Raw genomic sequence first — 23,893 nt, 5'->3', positions numbered from 1 at the left:
CGGGATCTATGGTCACAAAGCCTTGCTCCTGGCCTAAACTCCCATTGTCCCGATGAGCTTGTGTACTAGTTCGGCGACCGGGTCATTCGGGACGGAGTCGGAGAGGGCAAAGCGCCGGAGGCTCAACCAGGACTCAGGGGCTAGAGGTGGTGTCTCCGAAGATGAGGTCTGGTCTGAAGGCGGGGTCCTTAGGGAAGCTTCAGCCGGTTCGAACGTGACTGTCCTCAACCAGGGTAGAGGAGGGTGTGAGGTTTCCCTTGATGACCTTGGACCCTGTGGGATCCTTCCCCCCATCGATTATGAGGATGTGACTGGTCCAATGCCAGCCACGACCATTAGCACGGGTGAGCCCACAATTCTCCCTCTTTCATCTCTCTATTTCTTTGTGGGCTATATTCACAGCTGCGGTCTTGACTTTGCCTTCTTTTTTGCAGGGGACGTTGGTACAGACCCTTTCGGGGCCCCTTGCTCTGGAGGTATTGGTTCCGACCGGAGTCTTGGTGATTCCCCCTGGGAGGGGGGCGAAGATGGCGCACTGGAGGTCAGGGCTTCATTGCCTCGAGCCATGGCCACATACCGGGTCTTGGTTGTCGCGACTGGGGCTGGGGGCTTTGGACTATCCGGGGTGCCCTCCTCCGCTCCTCTAGAGTTGGGCTTGAGCCTTGAGACCTTGACCTTGGCTGACTTCTCACTTCGTCTGGAGGCGTTGATCATGTTTGCCTCTATCACATCTCTCTTCACAAGCGGGGAGCTAAGGCGATCTCTGGCTCAGAGGCTTCTGAAGAGATAGTGGTGCGTCTTTGAGCGATGGCTTGATTGATATTTTTATTTGTAAGGGACCCTTTGTGGTTGTAATTTATTGGCTGCTGCCCTTATGCTCCTTCACTGCAACCGACAACAATTGGTCATGGTGGAGGAGCTGGAGCGTTCATAGCACCAGGTCCTCGCGGTGACTCACAACTCGTCTTGTGTTGACGTAGACAGAATCCGTCACACATTGGCGAAATTCGAGAAGCAATCAGTGATCGTAGAGGGCCACCTGTAGGAGGTTGTGACGCGACGGGAGCATGAGGAGGAGGTGGCCCGGATGACTACCGAGTCCCGCTGTGCTATGGAGGAAGATATTGGTGCGGCCAAAACGGCCCGTGTTTTCACGGAAATTGAGGCTCGAGATCTTCAACTTGTTGTGGCCGAGGCTCAGCGTGAGGGGAGGGTTGCTTGGGCCGCGGAGGACGCACTACGTTCTGAGTGCCAAGAGTTGGTCGGGTGTGCGACGGAGGCAGCCCAGGTCCTCGGGAAGTCAGTGGAGGGCCTTAGGGCCTAGGCCCTTCTTTTTCCCTCAAGGGTGAACAGCCTAAGCCCGACGCTCCGCTAGCTCCAGTTTGCCACAAGGGTGGCGACTACCATCACTAAGGCCTTTGCCAGCTCCAGCGTTTACGTGGCCTCAAAGGTGCAGTTGGCACTACTACACCGCACAGGTTGTAGCCATCTTGGGGTGCTAGAGCAGCCGGTCCCTGACTCCACAGTGGAGGCCATCCTGTCTGAGGTGCCCTCAATGGAGGTCCACACAGCGGTGCTCGGCTTTTGCTAGGCCGTATGGACGAATTCAGGATCATACTATTGAAGTCGAGCATATAAGTACAAAGTCCATGCTTGACGACCCACTAACAAAAGGCTTACTACCTGATGGATTTAAAGATCATATTGTCGCCATGGGTTTAACTGATAGCCTGTGATTCTGAGGTAATTTTTTTTAAAAGATCTCAGTTTCATGATCCATATTGAAATGGAGTTGTGTGCTATAGATTGTGAGGTCCAGTGGTGTTTTTTTTATAGCTATTGTGACTGCACTATCTTAGTATGCTATTTTGTTGAGTACAGACTTATGTTGACGAGTTATTCGATTAAGTGGGAGAATGTTGGTTGTGATCTCATCTCTAACCAACCATTGAGTCCTAAGGGGGTGGTGACCCCACACACGCACCCTGATAATTGATAGAAACCACAATTGTTTCGGTCACAAGTCGCCAACACCATAATAAAAGGGGACTTGGCTATCCACGACGTGAATTAATCGCTCATGTGGTCACCCTCACCCTGAGACCTCATAAACCCTAAAAACCCAATCTAAGAAGGGTGCTACAGCGACTTGAAGGTCGTCATCGCTGCTGGAGGATTGTCGGCAATTGCTCATATGCCCATCTGCCTGCATCATCTACATCTACAGCTTGTCTTCCCCGAAGTACAAGACCTGTCATAGCTCTACATCGATCCGGGAAGACCTAACTGATGGCATCCAAATCAAGGTTAGTAACAATTGATTGTGTGTTTATATGATTAAGCTATGTGATCCAAGGGAACTAATCCAATATAGATGCCCATTAACATCGTGCGCAGCCTCGGGGGCTAGTACAGTAAATCATCACCGCGTGCTTCCCTGCGCGCGCTAGCCTCAAATAGGTTTTTTTAAGTATACTTTGAGAAGCGTACTAGCTAACAAGATTTCACAAGAACAAGTAGTTTAAAAGTGCTTAAGAGATCATTTAAGCATCTATCAACACAACACACACAACGGACACCAAACAAAATTTATCTGTGATAGAGTGGAGGGACAACGAATCTCAGAAATCGGATTCAAATCTTACGGTACTAGTTGTTTCGTGGACATTTTTTTAAGGATGGACATAGGATTTTCAATTGTTGATTACAAATGCAATCTCGGCCATTAGATTTAATGAAATACTGTGAAGCGAATCTCAGTTGTCGGATATATTGTTTGTTGATAGATCTCAGGGCGCTGGGAGTTCTATAGACATATTTTAGGACAAATATAGGATTGTTTCAACTCGTTTTTTTAGTTTAGAAAAATGCTGCCAACGGAAAGTAGCACCACTCGAATAATGGGCCGTTTGGAAGGCCCAGTCACTGATTCTGAAGGACTCCTACTGAAATGAGCCCAAGCTTCATGGCACGTGAGGTCTAGACCTTTTTATTTTATATTTTTTAATCCGAAAATTGTAAATATATATGTTGGTCGGTTGAAATGGTGACAAGACATTGCCCTTCCAATAAGTGCTCAGTTTAAAAATAAAAAATATATTACGTTCAATTGCTGTTAAAATTTAAAGTACTATCAAAATAGTTATGAAAAATTCTAGTATATAAGATGCTATCATCTAACTTAAAAGAATTAACTCAAAAATACCTAAAATTTATCAATTTTGTTTCTCATTGTACAAGTTATATTTTTTTCTGAATTTTTTTGGAGAGTTAGATAATAGCTTTCTATATACTACCAAATTATTTAAAAAAATTGTGACTATTTTGATAGTGTTTTAAATTTTGAGAGTATTGACACCCAATAATTCTGTTTTTAAAATTTGTCGGCCGTGGTAAGGCGATTGGGCCACGTGAGCATAGAATTGCAATTAAAAAAATTATTTGCGATTTTGAATTAAAAAATAAAAAATTCCGAGGTCTACACGTATACGTCCGCGCAAGCGGTCTCATCCGCTGACGTGTTCACATACATTCCCGTCGGGCGACGCGTCCACGGAAGTAACTCTCGGATCTTCTGCGCCGACCTAGCGCTGCAACGGTCGCGCTGCTGCCGTGCCATGTACTCATGTTGGCTGCGCGCGCTCGCCGCGCAAATATAGCAAGTGTGGATGCATCCTTTTCATTTCTGTTGGTGATCCGTTCTCATCCGTAATTTAGTAATGTACAATTCGGAAGCGTGATACTGATAATGCATTGCTGCGAAAATATGCGGCAATAATATCACAACTACTTGCGGAACCACGAGACGGCCGACTTGTTCAGGAAGCACGTTGTCGGATTGCTAAGCAAGGGACTGTGTAAGGATTAAGTAAGGTGATATTCTAACCAGCGGACCTCACAAGGTAATGTCGATTAATGGAGATATTTTTTAACTCTATCCCATCGCATGACTTAGGTGTAAGCTTACACTATCAGTGTAAGGTTTGCGCGACCAACCTTCTTACGATATTATGAGATCTCACGATCAGTCTATACTAGTCTCAGATCGGTCCTTATTTAACCCATCTAATCGTATTTATTGCTAGTCAAGTATTTTCCTTTCATAAGCACCTCATCCGGTGCGGTTGGGCACTGCCCCGTCCTGTCGCATTAAATGCTACGGAAGGACTTTTCGGGCTAACGCGGTACCGCACGGCTGACGAGATAGGGTCTTCTGAACGACCAGATAAGTGGACAGTTTTGCAGTTTGTCATACTCTGATTTTCAGATTTTTTAAATTTTTAATTTTTTTCAAGATTAGATTATACATTAAATAATTAGAATAAGAAAAATCCTATTTTCTAAATTTAAATTCAAATTTGAATTAGATTATAATGGTGTGAATGCATCATGCTGAAAATAGATATTTAAGTTTAATTTTTCTCTACGTCTTATTGGATTTTATTTGAGCTTATTTGGATTTTATTTGAACTTATTTGGATTTTATTTTCAAAATATCAAAATATTTTCATAAGTTCAAAATATTTTTATTAGTTTCTAATATTTTCAAAAGCTTGCCTAAATTTTCTAATTTTTTTTGCTTCATTTGATGTTTTATTTGGCTTCATTTGTAATTCTTGAATTTTTGAAATTCTCCAAAACTCTAGAATCCTAGTTGAACCTAAACCCAATTAAACCCAGCTTAAACCCGACCTTTTCCCTTATGGCCCATCCTTCTCTTCGATCATCGTAGCCACCTCACCTCTCTTTGCCCTGAGCCAGCCCATTCGGCTGCTCTCCCTCCCTTGGCTCAACTGGCCAATCGGCCCAAGCCGATCTCCTTTCTCCCTTCACCCTCCCTCTCCACTTGGCCGAGCCAAGCCTACTCCCACGCACGCACAAGCCTGGCCACCTCCTTGCTCGTGCCCAGTCTCCTGCCCACACATGACTATCACACGGGCCCACACCCATAGTCGTCCCCAACCCGAACTCTTTGGTGAGTCCGAGTAGGTCACGACGCGCCGCTCGCCGCCTTCGAGGCCTATAAATAGCATCTGAGATCCCCTCTCCCTCCCTTGTTCTGATTCTACCGCATGTTGCAGCCTCTCTTGTGCCCTAATCCGCCGAGATGCCAAAAATTCTAGCCGTCGAGCCACCATTGTCGCCCTTTGGTCAAGCCCATCGATTCGCTGGCCTAGCACCGCATTGTTGTATCCAACTTATCATCGAGCTTCGCCGTCACCCTTGGAGGCTGACCGAGTCCTGGCCTTCGCTTACCGTGCACCGGAGATCCCTCCCCGTCAACGCTTGATCTCTACCAAAGCTAGTCCTCACCGTCGACTATCTTCCGGCCATCTCTGGCTTCCCATTAATTTGGATCATATGCGTCATATGTGATAAATTATGCTTTTATGTATGTTATGCATGAGTTCGAGTCGATGTCGGGTTTATGATGAATAGAACATATACTGATGCACTAATTCTCCTATCTTGAATAATTGTTTATATGTATTCTTTTAGCCTAGGTTCAATATGATATTGTCTAACTTAAAATGTTATTCATGATGCTTAGCAAGTGCTTAGGTTTTGGTAGAAGTCAAGCGGTGAAATATTTCATCGTTCATGAACATAGGCTTTAATTACTTGCATAACTATCATAATGATTGGTTGATGGTGTCAGTTGGATGAGTGGGGTGGATAAGGCGAGATATGGGCGGTGTTAGGGGTATTTGTCCTGCCCGGATGTGGAGTTCCCCTTGTAGGTCGAGAGAGGGACCCGAATATCGTAGACCGCTTGCATCATTTAAGCACTGATCGTTGTTGCGGTTGGATTTAGCACTTTTCGTACTTACTACATGTCGTATATGAGAATGATAAGTCGATTACCTTTGTAGCTATGGCTTTTTGGTGTGCAGGTCAATGGTGTCGGGTATGAGGCCAGTTGGGGTATCTAGTTTGCTCCAGGAGTGGTTTTAGATGAACCCCGCACTTATCGGCGCTGATCAAATGGTCAGGGCTTATTGGAAAAGGTTGACATAAGTACCCCTTGTAGGGACCTGTGCGGTCATACAAGCCGTATGGTACTCAAGTCGTGTAGGTAAAGGAGTACTCCTGCAAGGTGTAAAAATATTTCAAAATGCTGCGCTCTTGTCATGAGCATGCTTTTGCCCATTTGCATCGGTCATAGAGTTACGGATGTGGCCTGGTGTGGTTAAGATGTTGAGATGGTTCGTTATAGATGTTACTACTATGGTTCATTTTACTTTATGTTTAGTTGATATTTATATGTTAGTTTGTTACTTTGGTCAAATATAGATGCTCACATATGTTTATGTCAAATTTTCTTTCGCATATGAACTTAATCATTTGGCCGTATTCTTGATAATATCCCAATACATAATCCTTGGAGTCGGGAGGAGGACACCATGATCTTCAGGGAGAGTTGTCTTCTTGCTTTGCAAAAGAAATCGATGGGTGGCCAGCTGTGTAAAGTCTCGCTTTTATAGCCTAGCTAGCCATTGGTTCGTACTTGGGGTGGAAGGCGGAAACACTGTGAAAAACATCCCCATGATCCTACCATTTACTACCAGGGGACTCATGGCCACACCTTGGTCAAACCCGTGCGTGCGTGGCGACACTTGGGCACCAACACCCTAGTTTTTTATACACATTCCATCATAGACACTTCGCCTCAGAAAGTACTGAGGAATCTCAACCGGCTCGGCATGCAAACCGCTAAAAGTCCCAAGGGGCACGTATGAGGAACCGAAAGTCCCTCGGGTCCAGCAACATTCAATGTCTCTCTCTTCCTCGTAGGATGCTTAACCTCCCCATGTGACATGAAGTTCAGAGTCAAACTATAAAAGATAAACAGCGTTAGCGACCATTCTCTAGGTGGACTATATTCCCTCGGGGTCCGAGTGGTGCGACCAGACTTGACCATGACCACGAGGGAGCTTGAGGGCTATTGTCGAAGTATTGAGAAGGGGTTGTCGGAATATTGAGTAAGCAGACGTCCTAGCTAACGTGCCTCACGAGGGATATGTCGACTAACGGGGGATATTTTCTGAACCCTAGCCCGCACGACCAGCACAAGGCTTGCACGACTAGCCTCCTTGCGATATTATGAGATCCCACGATCAGCCCTTGCTGGTCGCAAGCCGGTCCTTACCTAACCCATCTAATCGCATTTATTGCTATCTATTCAAGTGTTTTCCTTCCCGAGGCACCCCATCCAGTGAACAAAGTTATGGCCGACACAGTTGGATACTACTCTGTCCCGTAGTATTAAATGCTACGGATGGGGTCTTGTGGGTCGGCGCAGCACCGCACGACTGACGAGATAGGGTCTGCATTAAGACTAGGTAAGTGTATGTTTTTGCAGGAAGACTTATGGGGCACAGGGACAGGACGACTTGATAGACGATCTTATGGCGCATGGCGATGGGACAGGTTGGGTGGCCAGGGGAGGCAGGTGTGGAGATGTTCCACGGTTGGAACATGCACTCAAAACTCTCAAAGTAAGTTGGGTTTACCCGATTCTCCAGAATATGATCCAAGAGTAAAATATCTAGCTAGATATAGATCTGTTAATCAAGGCCTACTTGTAAGTTCTTCCTCTCTTTGATATATAAAGAGAGGAGGACCCGAATTGTAAAGAGAGGGTCGATAATCGATTCACAAGTACTCATAACGAAATACATAAAATGTAGGGTTGTTATTCTTTAAGAACCTAAAACTAGATAACTCGGTGTTCTTGAGTTCAACACACATGCATAAGCATTGTTCATACGTCCTTTGCCCAATACACATCAAAATTATTATCAGAAATTAACCCTCAACACACGTTAAATCCTAAAAAAAATTACGAATATTAACAAATAACTCATGCCCTGTTGACAATTCCTAACTCTACAATTATTTGGTGTGTGCTGCATTCAAAATCCACACACGAGTGTACAGTACATCTTGGATTCGCAATCCGAAGCCAAAAAATACGAGAAGAAAATATTCAATTAGTTAAACGTCATAAGTTTTGACTGATAATTAATTAAATTATATGTATAATATACAAACTTGGTTTTAATAGATTTATAGTTTAAAATATTTTTAATATAATATTAATTTTATAGTAATTGACAATATATTATAAAAAAACTAACGGTCCAAAATTATATTTAATAATTTTTTAAAATAAAATACGTCTTTAAGATGAAGTATAAAGATCTCCAACAACAAGCAACCAAAATTTTTCTCTTTCTCTCCGATTCTCCCGGAAACAATCCCCTCTCATCCAGGATTCCTCTAACGTAGCGGACTCAAAATACGTCGAAGGATCGCGTTCCATCCCTCCCACTCTTCCCCACCCCACTCCAAATATATACGAGAGCTCTCCTCCAATGCCCATCCTCCCTCTCCCTCCTCCCCTGCAGCCTGTTTTACCATCACAGCAGCCACTGACCATCAGCAGCAGCTAAGCTCAGGTGAGCTAGAGGATTAACCAGCAAGCCCCACAGCCATCACCTCTCCTGAGTCCTGAGTCCCAATCAGTCAATCAAAGCTTGCTAAAGATAACCGCACTATTGTTAATCAACACTAATCCGCGAGGCTAACCGCCCGCGTCCCCGGAGCACGGAAGAAGGCAGAGGAGGACACGTTTCGGAGGCGCGCGCACGAGGGCCGAGGCCATGGACGCGTTGAGGTTCGTGCGCGGCGCGGCGCCGCCCCAGCCTCCGGTAGCGTCGCCGGCCTCGGTGCCGCCTGCTGCCCAGCGGCGGCAGCCTCTGCAGCAGCCGCACGCGCCGCCGCTGCGCCTGTGGCCGCGCGGCGGCGGCGGCGGAGGGGGAGAGAAGCCGGCCGCGGCGGGCGGTGCAGTTCGCGGCGCGGAGTCGGGGAGTCCGCGCAAGGAGGAGACGGACGAGCGGAAGGCAGACGAGGGGAGGCAGGGGAACTGGGTGCTGCAGATGCTGCGGGTGCAGCCGCGGTGGGTGGAGGCGGCGGACGCGGAGGCCACCGGCGGCAGCGGAGGCCAAGAACCGGAGGCGACCGGCGGCGGCGGCGTCGAAGAGTGCGTTTCTTGCGGCGGCGGTGTCGAGGAGGAAGGCTGCGCCGTCGGGGACGACGAGAGCGACGGCGAGGTGTTCGACCGCGCGTCGTTCTCGAGGCTCCTGAGGAAGGTGTCGCTCGGGGAGGCCAAGGAGTACTCCAAGATGTCCTACCTCTGCAGCATCGCCTACATGATACCCAGGATTCAGGTATACGATCATTCGCAGCTGTTGCTATTCTTTCAACGTTAGTCGCAGTTTATCTTTGGTTAGTTGCCTATCTGCGATTGCTTTCGGCAATTTTTGCTCACTAGCGTTCGATTAATTCATTATGCTAGACAGATGTCGTGTTCTTATTCATGCTGTAAATTTTCAGCATCAATGCAGGTGCCAGGTGGTGATATTTATTTTCTAGGAATGTTCAAGCTAACTTTAGTCTATTTTGTCTTTTACTGTCTACTTTTCTCAGTGTTATTTCCATCTTTGAGTTCCGTTTATCTTCTCTTGCCCGTCAATTGGTTAAACAGCTTTTTGGCTCATGGATAGATTATGTTTGTGGAATTTGGTTCTGATATGGTTGTGATGTTTATTAATTACCACAATTACCTTATTGATCTGATGCAGCTAAATTGTGGTTGCAAATTTCGTACCTCACTCCAGTAATTCATCTTTTTCAATGCCTAACTTGGCATATGTTTGCTTCCTTACCTTCCATCTCAGCCAAAATGTCTCCGAAGGTACAATTTGCGGTTTGTGACTTCGTCAGTGCAAGAGAAGGCCAGAACAAGTCCTGATGAGAAGCAGGAGATTTCCACTGGGAAAACTGATTCCCCGGATCAAGAATCTGAAGTTGTCGAGAATGCTGCAGTGGGGAGCAAGAAGAAAGGAAGTGGCCTGGGGATAAACCCCTTCGGCGCCTACCAGTTCATGTCGTCGTCTGCCTCTTATTTGCATTCCCGGGCAATGGGCATTATGCCCTTTGGTTCCAGAAACGATGCCAATAACGATCCAACAATCATAGCCATTGTAAATGGCGAGAACGGTGAAGGGTTAACCGTGGACGAAGCCTCATTTGTAGCCACGACGAATTCAGTAACCTCGATGGTTGCGGCGAAGGAAGAAACACGACAAGCTGTCGCAGATGATCTGAATTCATTGAGATCTTGTCCCTGTGAATGGTTCGTTTGTGATGATGATCAATGCAGCACAAGATACTTTGTGGTTCAGGTATTTCTTAAGCCGAATTCTCATATCACCAGAGTTTCCTTTTCTCTTTATATACCGGTAAATCCTGTATCTTATCTTGTTCCATTGTGGTTTGCTTTTGTAATCTGCAGGGCTCAGAGTCGATGGCTTCTTGGCAGGCTAACCTCTTATTTGAACCTGTCAAGTTTGAGGTATGTTACTAGCTGGTGCTAAAATTTCCAGCTTCAGAATTTCTCATCTATGATAAATGAAAATCAGCGTCACGACAGTATTAAATCTTTGTAGCTTCTACCGCTTCATCCATTTCTGCATCATGGATACATCACAATGCTGCAAAAATGCTTGCAGTATGAACTACGAAATATAGGAGGGAGTAGCTGACACATTGATGTAATCTCTGTTCATTTCCGATGTGCCGCAGGAGCTCGACGTGCTCGTTCACAGGGGAATATACGAAGCTGCCAAGGGAATATATCACCAGATGTTGCCATACGTGAAATCTCACCTGAAAAGCCATGGTAAATCTGCAGCGTTGCGGTTCACCGGCCATTCTCTCGGCGGGAGCCTGGCTCTGCTTGTGAACCTGATGCTGTTGGTGAGAGGAGAGGCTCCCGCTTCCGCATTGCTGCCTGTGGTCACGTTCGGTGCGCCATGCATCATGTGCGGCGGCGACCACCTGCTTCGTATACTTGGGTTGCCGAGAAGCCACGTCCAGTCGATCACGATACATCGAGACATCGTTCCCCGGGTGTTTTCTTGCAATTATCCAGACCATGTTGCGAACATTTTGAAGCTCGCGAATGGGAATTTCCGCGGTCATCCGTGCCTCACGAACCAGGTCGGTAGATCCATGTACTATTATCTGTTCATGGCGGTCCGGATGTTATCATTGTTCGTGTCAGGAATTTTAGATCAGGAATGAACCCAATTCTAACTGCAGAAGCTCCTGTACGCGCCAATGGGGGAGGTGCTCATCCTGCAGCCGGACAAGCGGCTCTCCCCGCACCACCACCTGCTCCCGCCGGACAGCGGCATCTACCACCTGGGTGACTCCTCGTCGTCGGGCGTCTCCCTGGCGCAGCTCCGGTCCGCGGTGTCTGCCTTCCTCAACTCCCCGCACCCGCTGGAGATCCTCAAGGACGGCGGCGCCTACGGGCCCCGGGGCTCCGTGTACCGCGACCACGACGTGAACTCGTACCTGCGGTCCGTGCGCGCCGTGGTGCGCAAGGAGGCCCGGCGCGCGCGGGAGGCGGAGCGGGAGAGGCTGCTCCTTTTGTGGCCGTTCGGCGTGTCGTCGTCGGGCGCGGGGCGGAGCGGCGGCGGCGGCCTCGTGGACGCCGCGCTCCAGGGCGGGAGGGAGACGGCGAGGCGGGTGCAGAGGCACGCGCGCCTCTTTGTGGTGCTCCTAGCCGTTAGATTGCGGTGATAGGTTTACGCCGGTCCGATCCGTTCGTTCGTACACCGATACACGATTCTTTTACGTGAATGGAAATGGAAACTTCGATCGATCCGAAAGCTTCATCAGCAACACGTGTACACCTTCGACAAAAAAAAATCTGGGACCGTACAGATGGCCAGACCTTGGACTAGTTTGCATCTACGTAGACACCCAACGGGACACACGTACAGGTGTCCTGGCCTGTTTATTGGCAAACGAGCAACGGAAGAGAGGCGTGCGACCGACGTGCGTGCGCGCGTGCAGCGGGACCGGCGACAACGAGTCCTCGCCCGCGCTGCCAGACGTCTCCCGTTGCGTGCAGAGGGAGGGCGCAAGCACTGGTCGTCGTAACAGCCGCCGCGGTTGGTGCACTGCTTTCTCGTAGCCATTCCGAGGCTCCGATCCAAACGCCCGGAGAAGGAGAGCCTTTCCCCGCCAAGGAACACTGCCGGCTCCACATGCCATTCCAGATGTGGCCTCTCCGCTTCTGACTTCCGAATGACATTTCAGCTCGTCATCCGGCTCTGATCAGGGCTAACCAAGGGCAGCTTACCCAATTAGGAACGCCTTTCCGAGGAGACGTTCCGTCTGAGGTTGCACATATAATTAAAAGCAAATTTTATAAGACTTCGTCCTACGAAAAACTCTCTTATGTGATGATATTATCACATTCAATTCTTTTCTTTTTAACCTAACTATTAGATCACAAAATGAATAACATATATAAAATCTCACGAGTATTTTTAGTATAAATTTCCTTCACCCGGCGTACCCGAGCCTTCTGACCTATTGAGTTTCGCCGCGTCCCACTTGCCAACGCGGAAGACCGACCGGGACGGGCCGAAACGTGCAGGGGCTTTCCTCGCTTGCCGCGCGCGCGAGAGCTATCACGAGTCAGCGCCGTGCCGACCCGTCCGTCCACCTGCGCGCGCGGGGACGTGCCGATCCCATCCGGCGCGGCGATTCCTCGCGTCGTCTCGACTCCCGACCCTTATCTGCGTGTTCGGCGTGTCCGGAGAGCGACGCGTGGTAAACGACGCACGCAGACGCAGGAGGTGGGCAGAGCCGAGGCCGGCCGGCGGGTGAAGCTCGCACGGAATTCGTACCCATCTCTCCCGGTTTATCCGCCAGACACCGGGCAAAAATGGAAAGAGGAAGCCTTCGGGTTCGATTGCACTTGCACCTCAACCGTCGGCGTGGGAATGCATGCACATCAACCGTCTGGAACATGAGGACAGAGAAGGCATCTGCGAAGGCAATTTCGCGTCCTAAAATGGTTCTCGAAGGCGGACAACGAGATGACGGGAAAAAAAAGGGGGGTTTTCCTACTCGTCGTCGCTTTTCGATACAAGGCTAGTTTGGCCTTTGGCCTCGAAAGGGGATTTCCTGAAACGCAACTTCAGTTTTCGTCACCACAACCACCGTCGCACTTGTTGCCAGAACAAGATCATCAAATGAAGCATCGCTACGAAGCCATAATCCCATTCCCAGCTGTTCTCATGTTCCGTTTCGGTTTAGGCCAGAACAAGCCTGCTTCATTTGGCATTGCACCTGGCACCTGCATGCATACAGTAGGAAGATTGTGAAAGGCTGAGACGGCCTTCCATTGCCACAAGGGTTGCCTTCCTCCGAGTCTCGACAGCTGGAAAGATCCCCACTTTTATGGCATTCCCTTCTCCGCAAACTCATTTGATGCCAACGTGCTAAATAACAAAGCACCGACCCGGCCCAGGGCCCATATCTTACAAAAGATCAGTCGTGTTGTTTAACTCAACAGAATTAGGGAGATAAAATCAAAGCAACCTTGGATTGTACTACTGACATTAGCATGTTAGATAGTCACTACGGTTATTTGAAACTAAAGAGTCCTCAGCAAAGTCTGAACAAACGCAAAGTTGAGCTCTATGCATGAACATAAAGCAACAGGCTCTCTTCCATGAACCACAGACTCACCGTAGGCGACAAAATCCAACGCTGAGACCAAGTTGCCAGCAAGCATGACGCTGATCCAAGTAACGTGATTACACAAGCTGAAATACTTCCCGTTGCCTCGAAGCAATTCCAGCGACCACATCTTTTGAAAAATTTAAACCATCACCGGCTAACAATCAGAAAAGAAAATAGACCCCACGTACCTAGGACTACCACAACTTACAGGCTTTCCCTATCGCTAGCTAGGGTAAACACTTTAACCAGACCTGATTACAACCATCCCTGAGAGCAGCGGGAGCGGCACTATGGACAAGGAGGAAGGCGCTTTCACTTGATGTACTGGGACATCCATTTGAAGCCTTCGCCGTAGCCCATCTTACGGACCACGCTGCACATGAAGATCTCCAGGGGCCGCACGTTGGAATTATCTAAGTTCACGTTGCCCTTTCCGGTGGTGAAGTTGCTCAGTCCAAGGTAGTACCGCAGCTCCTCCTCTGAAGCTGCGTATGGGATGTCAATCTTGTTGCCCAGTATGAGGAAAGGAACTTTTGCAAGGGAGTCATCTGCAAGAAGAGCATCAAGCTCCTTCTTTGACTCTGCAAACCGTTCCTTGTCAACAGCATCCACCAGGTAAACAACAGCATCAACCTGTGAGACAGATAAGAAATTAGAAATAGCCAACTTAAGCATATGTGGAAACATTAAACTGTGAAATATAGAACTCACCAACTTCAATTACAAGCGAAAATTAATAGTTAAAGCCTGGGTGAATGTTCAGCCAAGGGAATAGGTAGTAGCTAAACTCATCCAATGTGGCTCAAATGTGATTTCGAAAAAAAGAGATAAAAAAGAGCCTTCCACGAATCGAGTTTGAGAACATGTAGTTATGCAACAGGATTTCCTTGTGAAATGCAGTGGGCAACACACAAGATGGTGCAAAGTGTGGCGGTCAGCAAGTTAGCAGAGGCAGACCCATAGTTAGTTCTGGTGAAGCAGATTTGGCTAGACATGCTCCTTTTGCATGAACCAAACGAATATAATAGTACATATTCAAACCATTTCCAGCTAAACTGAACAAATGTACATGAACCAGTAGATTATTGGTTGGGGGAATAAAAAGCTAAAAATGACGAAACAAAGAGGAGTTCAGCAGTTCGAAACAGCACTTCCAACAGTCACCTACCTAAACTGCTACATACCACCTGACGAAAGGGATTTTGCACACATACTAATTTCCTCCCTATCTTCATTTCCCATGTAGTTACACAAACCACACAATTTGTGATCATATCATAACATGTATCAGCATTTCATTCCATGATCCATCAGGATTGAAATGTTGCCACCCCATTTTTGATAACTTCTCCATAACAGAAACACTAACCAGGGTACACAACAGAACTTTAGATGAGATTGAAACCCAAAAGGTGCAGACATCAATACTCATACTATGTGCATAGAACTTCTTGTAATATGTATGATCGCATACTAACAGTTGCTAATAGTTACAAAAAAACATGCCATCAAGACATGCCAGTTCAAGCGAGAAATAGAGTCAAGGCATTGAACCAATAAACCAGAAAAGAGTAACCGTGTGACATCTGTCGAAAATGACAGCATGATTTAGAACAGAAATTATTATCAAGAGTGTCAAACGCATTATCTATTATGGTACGGAATTCACAACTCGGAAAGAAAATATCCATCCATGTAGCTAAGAGGAGGATGTTTAAGAGGTAAATCCAAGAAGACTACTTCCATTTAGGATGCCAATCCGCAAGCATGGTCACAGTATAACAAACAATGTAGTGATCATCAATAAAAAAAAGGTAGATGCAACAGAAAAATAGATAGCTCACAGCTTTTGCTGTACATCTTTTTGACAATGTCGCTCCATTAAGACCAAAACACAAGAACTTTTTTTCAAGGAAAAACCATCAAAATACAAGCAAAAAATATAGGTTGCAATGATATAAATCCATATGCTACATGTTACAATATCTGAGCTGATTTCAAATTAGTAATGTGAATCCACAGCTACTAGGAAAAACTACAGAAACAAGATTTCTAAAACAAATGGAATCTGTGCTCTCAGGGGAAAAAAGAAACAAATGGATTTCGGAAAGGTTTGTGAGGGAACAAGGAAAAGTAGGGAGCCTGAAAGTGGAAGTAGGGACAGTTTTCCTTTCTAAGCGGACAAGTCCTACAGGGCCAAAACAATGAGCACTCTCCGGCTCACTAACCAGAAAATACTCCAAACAGGGAATTAAAGAATGATAATTTGCAATATATTACGGACAGAAGAGTTCAATATAATGTACACACCGTTCTTTATAATAGCAAGAGTCCCAATCTAGCTCATTGCTCGAGAAAAAAAAATCTAGCTGATTGTCTTCCCATCATTCTAGACCGGTTGGGATTTTCGATGCAAAACCCACATGTGAACTCAGGTATCTCATCAAGTCTCAGGTAAGAACAGTACAAAGTGCAAAACCGTGGAATTTCTAAAGCCTTCTGACTTTTTTCTTTTAGCGGAAATTGACTATGGACCAGTGTGTCTGGAGAGCCTTGCACTTGTAGCACTCAGACTTCCCACATTGCCAAATTACCACAAAAACTGTGACCTTAGCCCATCTAACACCAGTGGACAACTTCACCTCTCCATCTTCAGCAATGGTCAGTCTCCACCGCCACCATATGCACTGGTAATGTGCAGCAATGCCTCTATCCATGGGCACTGGCCACAGTTCCCAGTAAGTGGATTGTGGAATCCGCTCTTCCCACAGTTGACACCTCTGCAGGTGAGGCAGCGGGGCTTGACAAATGATAAGTTGCAGCAGTGGAGAAAGACCAGTAAAGGGATACTGGAGAAGAGCAAGGTGCTCATTGGTTTTCTGGAGCTTTCCACTGAAGATGGAGACACATAATTGTCCAATAGTCATAAGCAGGCAAACCTGAGTCTTTTTTTGGGGTAACTTGGTCAAGTGGGAAGCATGAGCTCTACATTTGGGAAGCTCTCCAAACACAGTGATACATGGACAACTTTCCCAATTTTTTAATTTGAAATTGTGGTTTGCTGAGATAAAGAACATAAGAATCGGGGACAATTGAAGATAAGAAGCCATAAGTATGGCAAAGTTTGATCTATTAGGTACTTGTTTAAATTTCTAATCTGTTAGGCAACAGTGTTGCTAGGAAAATGCACCTAGTTCCACGGTTCTCTTCCCTGGATTTATTACGGCTGTTGCTCAGTGAATAAATGATGGTTCAAGAATCTGGATTCATATAATAGGAAAATCCATGGTTGCATATTCTTCTAGATCGTGTGTTCTTGGATAAAGAGATACCATCATAAACCTTAACTGAATGTTTGGCGGCAAAGAAAATATCAGTCCATGTAAGTCAACAGGAGGATGTTTAAGAAGTCCAGGAAGATAACATCCGTTTAAGATGCCAATCCGCGGGCATGGTAAAAGCATAACAAATAATGTAGTGATCATCAATAGACAAAGCTAGATGCAACAGAGAAACAGATAGCATGCAGCTTTTGCCGTACTTCTTTTTGACAATGTTGCTCCACGACGATCAAAAGAAGAATTTTCAAGGAAAAAAACGTTACAATACAAGCACAGATTATATGTTCCAACGATGTAAATCACACAGGCAATTCAACATACTTCATATTGTGTCCATGTCTTTCAGCGCTAAATTTTACAATATTTGAGCTAATATCAAATTAGTAATGTGCAGCTACTAGGAAAAACCAGAGAAACAAGATTTCTAAAACAACTGGAATATGTGTTCGCGGTGAAAAAACTAATGGATCTCGGTAAAATATTATGAGGGCCTAAAAGCAAGGAAAAATAGGGAGTCTTGAAAGTGGAAGCGGGGCAGTTTTGTTTTCTATGAGGGCAAGTCCTACAGGACAAAATTATTTGAGCACTCTCAAGTTCACTAACCAGAGAATACTCCAAACAGAGAATTAAAGGATGATAATCGGTAATAGATTATGGACAGAAGAGTTCAATATAATGTACATAGCTTCCTTTACTATAACAAGATACCAAGCCAGTTAGGGTTTCAATGCAAAACCCACTTGTGAACTCAGGTATTTCAGCAAGTCTCATGAAGGAAGAGTAAAAAGTGCAAAACCGTGGAATGTCTAAAGCCTTCTATTTTTTTTAGTGAAAATTGACCACGGACCGGTGTGTCTAGTGAATCTTGCACTTGTAACAATCAGACTTCCCACACTGCCAAATTACCACAAAAAGCTGTGACCTTAGCCCGATTAACACTAGTGGACAACTTCATCTCTGCATATTCAGCCATGGTCAGTCTCCACCTCAACCCTCTTCACTGGTAATGTGCTGCAGTGCCTCTATCCACGGGCACAGGCCACACACCTCTGGAAGTGAGGCAGCAGGGTTTGACAGATTAGAAGTTGCAGAGTGGAGAAAGTCCAGTAAAGGGATGCTGGATAAGGCAAGGTGCTCATCGGGTTTCTGGAGCTTGCCATTAAAGAGGGAGGCACAGAACTCTCCTTGAATACAAAGATACCATCATAGAATGTTTGAAGGCAAAGAACCAAGGCGCAAGTTAGTAGTTAGACGAAAATTTTCAGGACCAATAGTCCATGGACAACTAATCTGAATTGCTGGAGCTCAAACAACAGCATAACTATTATGTTCTAGTATCTTTCAGAATAGCATCATGATCAGGTGGCTAAAATCGTAAACCAGCACACACAGCATCCCAATAGCTTAAGCGGGGATTGTATTCAGACCATCAGATCCATGAACTACTTACATCTAAAACCCTATCGCCTTCGTCTCAACTAAAATTTCGACCCCGAACCATACAACAACTTTACATGGAAGAGCTTTAACCATAACGACAAGCAAAGAAACGAGTAACAGGAAGGAGTAGAGGCAACCTTGGCGTAGTAGTCCTTCCAGACGCGGCGGGCGATCTGGTGGCCGCCGAGGTCGAAGGCCTTGAACTTGATCCTGCCGATGCTCAGCTCCTCCGACGTCGGGTACTGCGTCGGTTGGTGCTGCACGAGCCTCTACGAACCAACCCGGGACATATCAGAAATCCCCAGCGGGGGAAAAGCGAAAAAGAAAAAAAAAAGAATTCGCAAAAGGAAAGGGCTAGAGATCGAAGGGAGAGGGACCTCGTCCTTGAGCATGTGGAGAAGGGTGGTCTTGCCGGCGTTGTCGAGGCCGAGGAAGAGAATCTTGGCCTCCTTCTGCCACAGCCCCAGCGACGCCAGCACCCCGTAGAACCAGTCCACCAGGAACATCTCTGCTCCTCTTCTCCGGCGATCCCCTCCTCTCTGCACCAGATCGGCCGACGCCTCACACTCCTCTTGTCTTCTCCCTCACCGGCTTTCGACGGGAAGAATTCTTCTTCCTCTTTTCTTCTTCTTGTGGCCAGCGTGCTCTGTTCTAGATGCTTCGGTGGCGTCTACTTGTTTCTAGAAGAACCTCCTCCGGACCTCCTTCTGCCGTCAGATCAGGAGAGACACCTTTCGCTGCGGATCAAGGAAACCACCTCAAGAAAAAAAATACCACCATAACCCTAAACAGCGATTGGATTGTATTGCAAATCCCCCAAAACATAAAGAAATTGCTAAAGAATCATCTAGTGTTTTTAGCGGTGAAAACGGCCAAAGTTCATGCCGTCGGATCTATTAGATGTGCTTAGGATACATGCTCACAAACATATTCCACATCTCTCGCGATAAGATCCCATCGACGACAATAATTTATGGTCGGGTTGGACATGCATCCTCATCTCCCACCACTATGCCCTCATACAAGCGATGATGGTGGATCCAACTACAACGAGCTATTAAAATGGGTAAGAAAGTTAACAATGTTGTGAGAGGTAAGGCACGGGTGCTGAACAAAGAAATAAGGATGGTGGCCGCTACATCGGTAAGCGGAAGTGGTAGCAGAGAGGTCGGTCTTCGACGACGAGGAAGGACATGTGACCTAAGGGTGAGAGTGTGATCTTGGATCATTTGGGTTTGTGCGCACGCCTCTTATAGAGAAAGATGGGTGATTGCGACCGTAGGATCTTATCCGATGGATGAATTTTATTAGGGGTGGTGGCTGTGTAGGGTTGGGAGTGAGGATCTTGGGCATTAGGGTTTGTGCATACTCTTTATAAGAAAGGATGAGTGATTGTAGCCGTAGGATCTCATCCAATGAATGAATTTCTGTTGGTGGTTGCCGTGGGAGGTAGGGTTGGGAGTAGAATCTTGGACATTAGGGTTAGTGTGTACGCTTTCTATATGAAATGGTGGGTGATTGCATCTGTAGGATCTCATCTGATGGATGAATTTTATTAGCGGCGGCGGCCGTGGGAGGTAGGGTTGGGAGTGGAGATCTTGGGCATTAGGGTTTGTGCGTACGCTTTATATAAGAAAGGATGGGTGATTGCAGCCGTAGGATCTCATCCAATGCATGAATTTACTAGGGGCAGGAGGTAGGGTTGGAAGTGGGGATCTTGAGACATTAGGGTTTGTGGGTATGCTTTATAAGAAGGGCAAGTGATTACATGCTATCGTGGGAGGTAGGGTGGGATTAATATCTTGTGGCATTAGAGTTTGTATGTGCATTTTTATAATAAAGGGTCGGTGATTGTAGGTGTAGAAAAACTTTCAGCCATTCTGAGAGGAGGAATAGCAAATGTGTAGTACTCCAAGCCAAATATTGTCCATGACATTGAAAGCATACTTGAATGAAGGAACACAATTAAGCGTTGTAATGTTACATTTGGTGGGCATTTGTCAACTACTCGAACTGCTAAATATGTAATCCATATTATTTTGGCAAATCACCTGTTAGGGATTCATAGATGGACCACTCGATTACATATGATACACTTGCGAAATGGAGATTATAGTGCTAAAAATAGGCTCCATGCTAAATTTTCATGAAGTATCATATTTGGCAATATTGAAGCATACACTTGGTAACACCGATGTCATGGATATGAGGTAGTTGATGTAATTCACCTTCCAGGTTGGTTTTAGGACATTGTCTTATAATGTAAACCCCACTAGGCACTACCATTGTAGATATATAAGGACATTCCTCAAAACTAGGAGGGGAAACTTTAGTTCTCTCCTGGTTCATGGTTGTGGCTGCTTGCCACTTATATTCTTTTGTGCAATTGTTGCTTCTCTTCTTAGCTACATCTGCTGCTTCATCTTGTCCCCCACGGTTATTGCTCTTATTTCATGATGTAGCACTAAGTTTGTTAGCAAACTCTATATTTTGCTTATGCAAAATTATTGGTAGTTTAGTGCTTATCGACTGATATATCATGTATATCATGAAATGCTAAGCCACCCTCCTGAATGCTAGTATACACTATTTGCAAATTAACTTGTTAATATGCCATGTATTTGTTGACATGACACATTGGTCATCAATAAAATTCACTTAACAACATTATTTTCTTAAGATGGTGGGGATATAAGTCATCCTCTAAAGATTCTTCAACTTCATATCTCCACTTAACCAAACAATTGATAGTGCAGTATGGTAGAGTACATAGCCACACGTTGCGGGACAAGGTTCCCTGACTCTTCTCCCCTGTGCTACAGAGGACACTAAAGGCCACTCTGTTGATCTATGGTTCCTACACTATTTCGACGGTTCCCTTCTCCTCCGATGGCCTCTTTAGTGCCGGAGGAGATGGGGAACCGCGGTTTTGACAAGTGTAGATATCTAGCTAGTAATAGCTTAGTTAAGGGCTTTCCCACGGTAGATCTTCAGCATGGGGACTTTTGCTTCCTCCCTTCCTTCCCAGAAAATGACACCGGTGGTGGCGGTTCCTTTGGTGGACCGATGATGAGGTACATCCCACTCCCCTTATACGAATTAAGGTTGAGTTCTATTTATTCCCCTTTGAATTTTGGGTGTTCCAAATCATTGGTATACACACCATCGACACTGTATTTGAGTGATAGGCTGGTGATTTGGCAATCGACGGCGTTAGAGATGATTTTCTAGGTCGATGACTTGGTCCAACGGCAACAATGACTGCAGATTCTTGTCAAGAAGAACAGGTGGACAACTGATGTGCCATAGGTTGTGATTGTAACATCCCAAGTTTAGGGGCATGTATAAAAATATACTTATGATCCTAATTTTCCTAATAAAGTACTTATAACCTTATCTAAAGTTTGCACATTTCAAAAATCATGTTTTATATACATAGCATCTTTTTTTGAATTCTGAGAAAAATTGGCTTAGCCAAAAGTTATAAAAATTTAACCAGATACACTTTATGGTCTACAGTATTTTGGTAATTTTTTGTAGAAGTTTTTAGAGCGCATCTGAATAGGTTTCAAAAATCAAAGTTTTCTTAGTTAAAAATAGATGCATGCCTTGAGGGCCACATTCTCTCTTCCTTCGCCCATTTCCTCTCTTTTGGCCCAGCTCAAATCAACCAACTTCCACGACACGGGAAGCTTCAGAATCAACATACTCCTCGCCATGCCGCTCCCTGTGTTCGCCATCAGCCAAGGACACCGCCCATCCCACACAGAACCTATCTATGTACGCATGCTGCTCCTCCTTATCCATTCGCTCGAATCCACTCACCTCTCCGCGCCCGCGCTCTCCGCGCCCGCGTACCACTTTTCTCTCTTCGTGATGCTGAAAGTGCATCTAGCCCTTATGTATGGTTTTGTTAATTAATGACAATATCTATGAACTAACAATGTTATTGAGTTTGTTAATAAGTTGTTCCATATGTGATGCATGGAGGAGACATATGCATCAAGATGAATGAGCTCTTAGTGATGCTCATAAGAAGAAATAAAAGCTCATATAAGATTGGCGATAAGCATGAATGCTAAGTTACTTGTGAAGATCAAGTAACTAAAAATATATCATTGTTAATAGAGTTTTATGGACTAACTCGTGTGCTTTATGCTTAATAGTGAATTAGGAGTAGAATATATAAGAAGGCATAAGTTGAATTAAAATCCAATATGCCAAGAGTGAATAACAAAATTAGACTCAATGGTAAGCTATGGGTGATTCACATCAATCACATGAAGAATCAAGAAGAGATGGAGTGAATACGGCATAAAAGTTGGCAACCCAAAGAAAAAAGTGGAACTTGAAGATATTCAAAGGCTCAAATTGGTTCAACCGAGTTTTACTTTGGAATTTGAGTATAAGTATGCCGTACTATTAAGAGGGATACAATGTAAGCTAATTGTCGTGTCTCAGTGATTAAGAGTGTCTAATCAACCCAAAGTGAGAGTTCGCTTTAGGAATCCGATGCGAAAAGTGTGGAAGTGTCTGAATTGGGTTTCAGAGTGTTCTTAGTTTGATCAAATGTGTTTGGGATCATGAGTTCAATTGGGATGTGTAGCCTTTTGGATAAGCTTTCCGTAGAGTCCAAAATCATCAAAATCAGACTTCGGGATCAAAATTTATCGCCGTTTTCAGAGGGCCAGCTGCTGAACTCGGATGTTCCGGGTTGACCCGGATACTCTAGGTTGGCCGGAGTCTTTAGGTTTAGCTTCAAGCCGAGTGGTCTGTTAGGGCCTAAGTGTTTTATCTAGATGTTCTAAGTTGACCCGGATACTCCGAGTTGCCGGAGTCTTCGGACTTTGCTCCAAGCAGGGGTGCGCGGTTAAGGTCTAAAGTGCCACCCCACAGATTCCAGGTTGAACCTGGAGTATCCGGGTTATGCCAGAAAAGCCTGTAATGGCTAGTTTTTAGGAGAAAGGTATAAATACCCCCTCACCCTTGTTTGCCGCTGCTTGGGCACGAAAGAAAAACATTCTAGAGTCAAAAGAACTTCTCCCCACTCCATTTTAGTGTGAGATTTGAGAATAAAAGTGAGTTGGATTGATAGATTGAAAGATTGAGTGCAAGTGAGCTAAATCCCATCTTGAGCACTCGAGTTCATCGGAAAGAAATTCGTGAAGTATTTGTTACTCTTGGGGATTCAATCCCCTAGTCAGCTAGGCGTCGCCGGCAAGCATCCAAGGTTGTTGTGTGCTGTGGGAAATTTGTGAAGGCTTTGATTTCACCTCCGGAATGGAAGAAATCAAGAGTTGAAACCCAAGCTCAAGTGTGACCGAGCTTGGAGAGGAAAAGGGTTGAGAGAGACCCGGTTTAAGTGTAACTGAGCCCCTCAACGGAGATGTAGAAACCTCTAGAGGAGGTGTCCGAACTTCGGGAAATAAATCTTGTATCTCCTCTCTTGTATCCTTGTTCTTGAGTTCTTGCTTAACATTTATGCATATTGCTCGATC

General features: G+C 45.5%; 2 protein-coding genes across 2 annotated transcripts; one reads left to right on the top strand and one right to left on the bottom strand.

Annotated features, from left to right (window-relative positions):
• The first annotated feature begins 8,301 nt into the window (after positions 1-8,301).
• On the top strand, positions 8,302-11,735 carry LOC133893989 (phospholipase A1 PLIP2, chloroplastic-like). The gene is made up of 5 exons (XM_062334826.1): positions 8,302-9,233; positions 9,744-10,250; positions 10,361-10,420; positions 10,651-11,067; positions 11,170-11,735. The coding sequence occupies exons 1-5, from the start codon at positions 8,667-8,669 to the stop codon at positions 11,653-11,655; spliced, it is 2,037 nt and encodes a 678-aa protein (XP_062190810.1). The 5' UTR covers positions 8,302-8,666; the 3' UTR covers positions 11,656-11,735.
• A 1,889-nt stretch (positions 11,736-13,624) lies between these two features.
• Positions 13,625-19,085, bottom strand: LOC133893973 (GTP-binding protein SAR1A-like). The gene is made up of 3 exons (XM_062334825.1): positions 18,773-19,085; positions 18,533-18,664; positions 13,625-14,247 (listed from the first exon to the last, which is right to left on the bottom strand). Exons 1-3 carry the CDS (start codon positions 18,899-18,901, stop codon positions 13,927-13,929), a joined length of 582 nt encoding a protein of 193 aa, XP_062190809.1. The 5' UTR covers positions 18,902-19,085; the 3' UTR covers positions 13,625-13,926.
• Between the last annotated feature and the right edge of the window lie 4,808 nt (positions 19,086-23,893).

The sequence above is a fragment of the Phragmites australis genome, chromosome 2 (assembly GCF_958298935.1).
Source record: "Phragmites australis chromosome 2, lpPhrAust1.1, whole genome shotgun sequence".
Classification (NCBI taxonomy): Eukaryota; Viridiplantae; Streptophyta; class Magnoliopsida; order Poales; family Poaceae; genus Phragmites; species Phragmites australis.
This window is presented reverse-complemented; position numbering and strand designations above follow the sequence as displayed.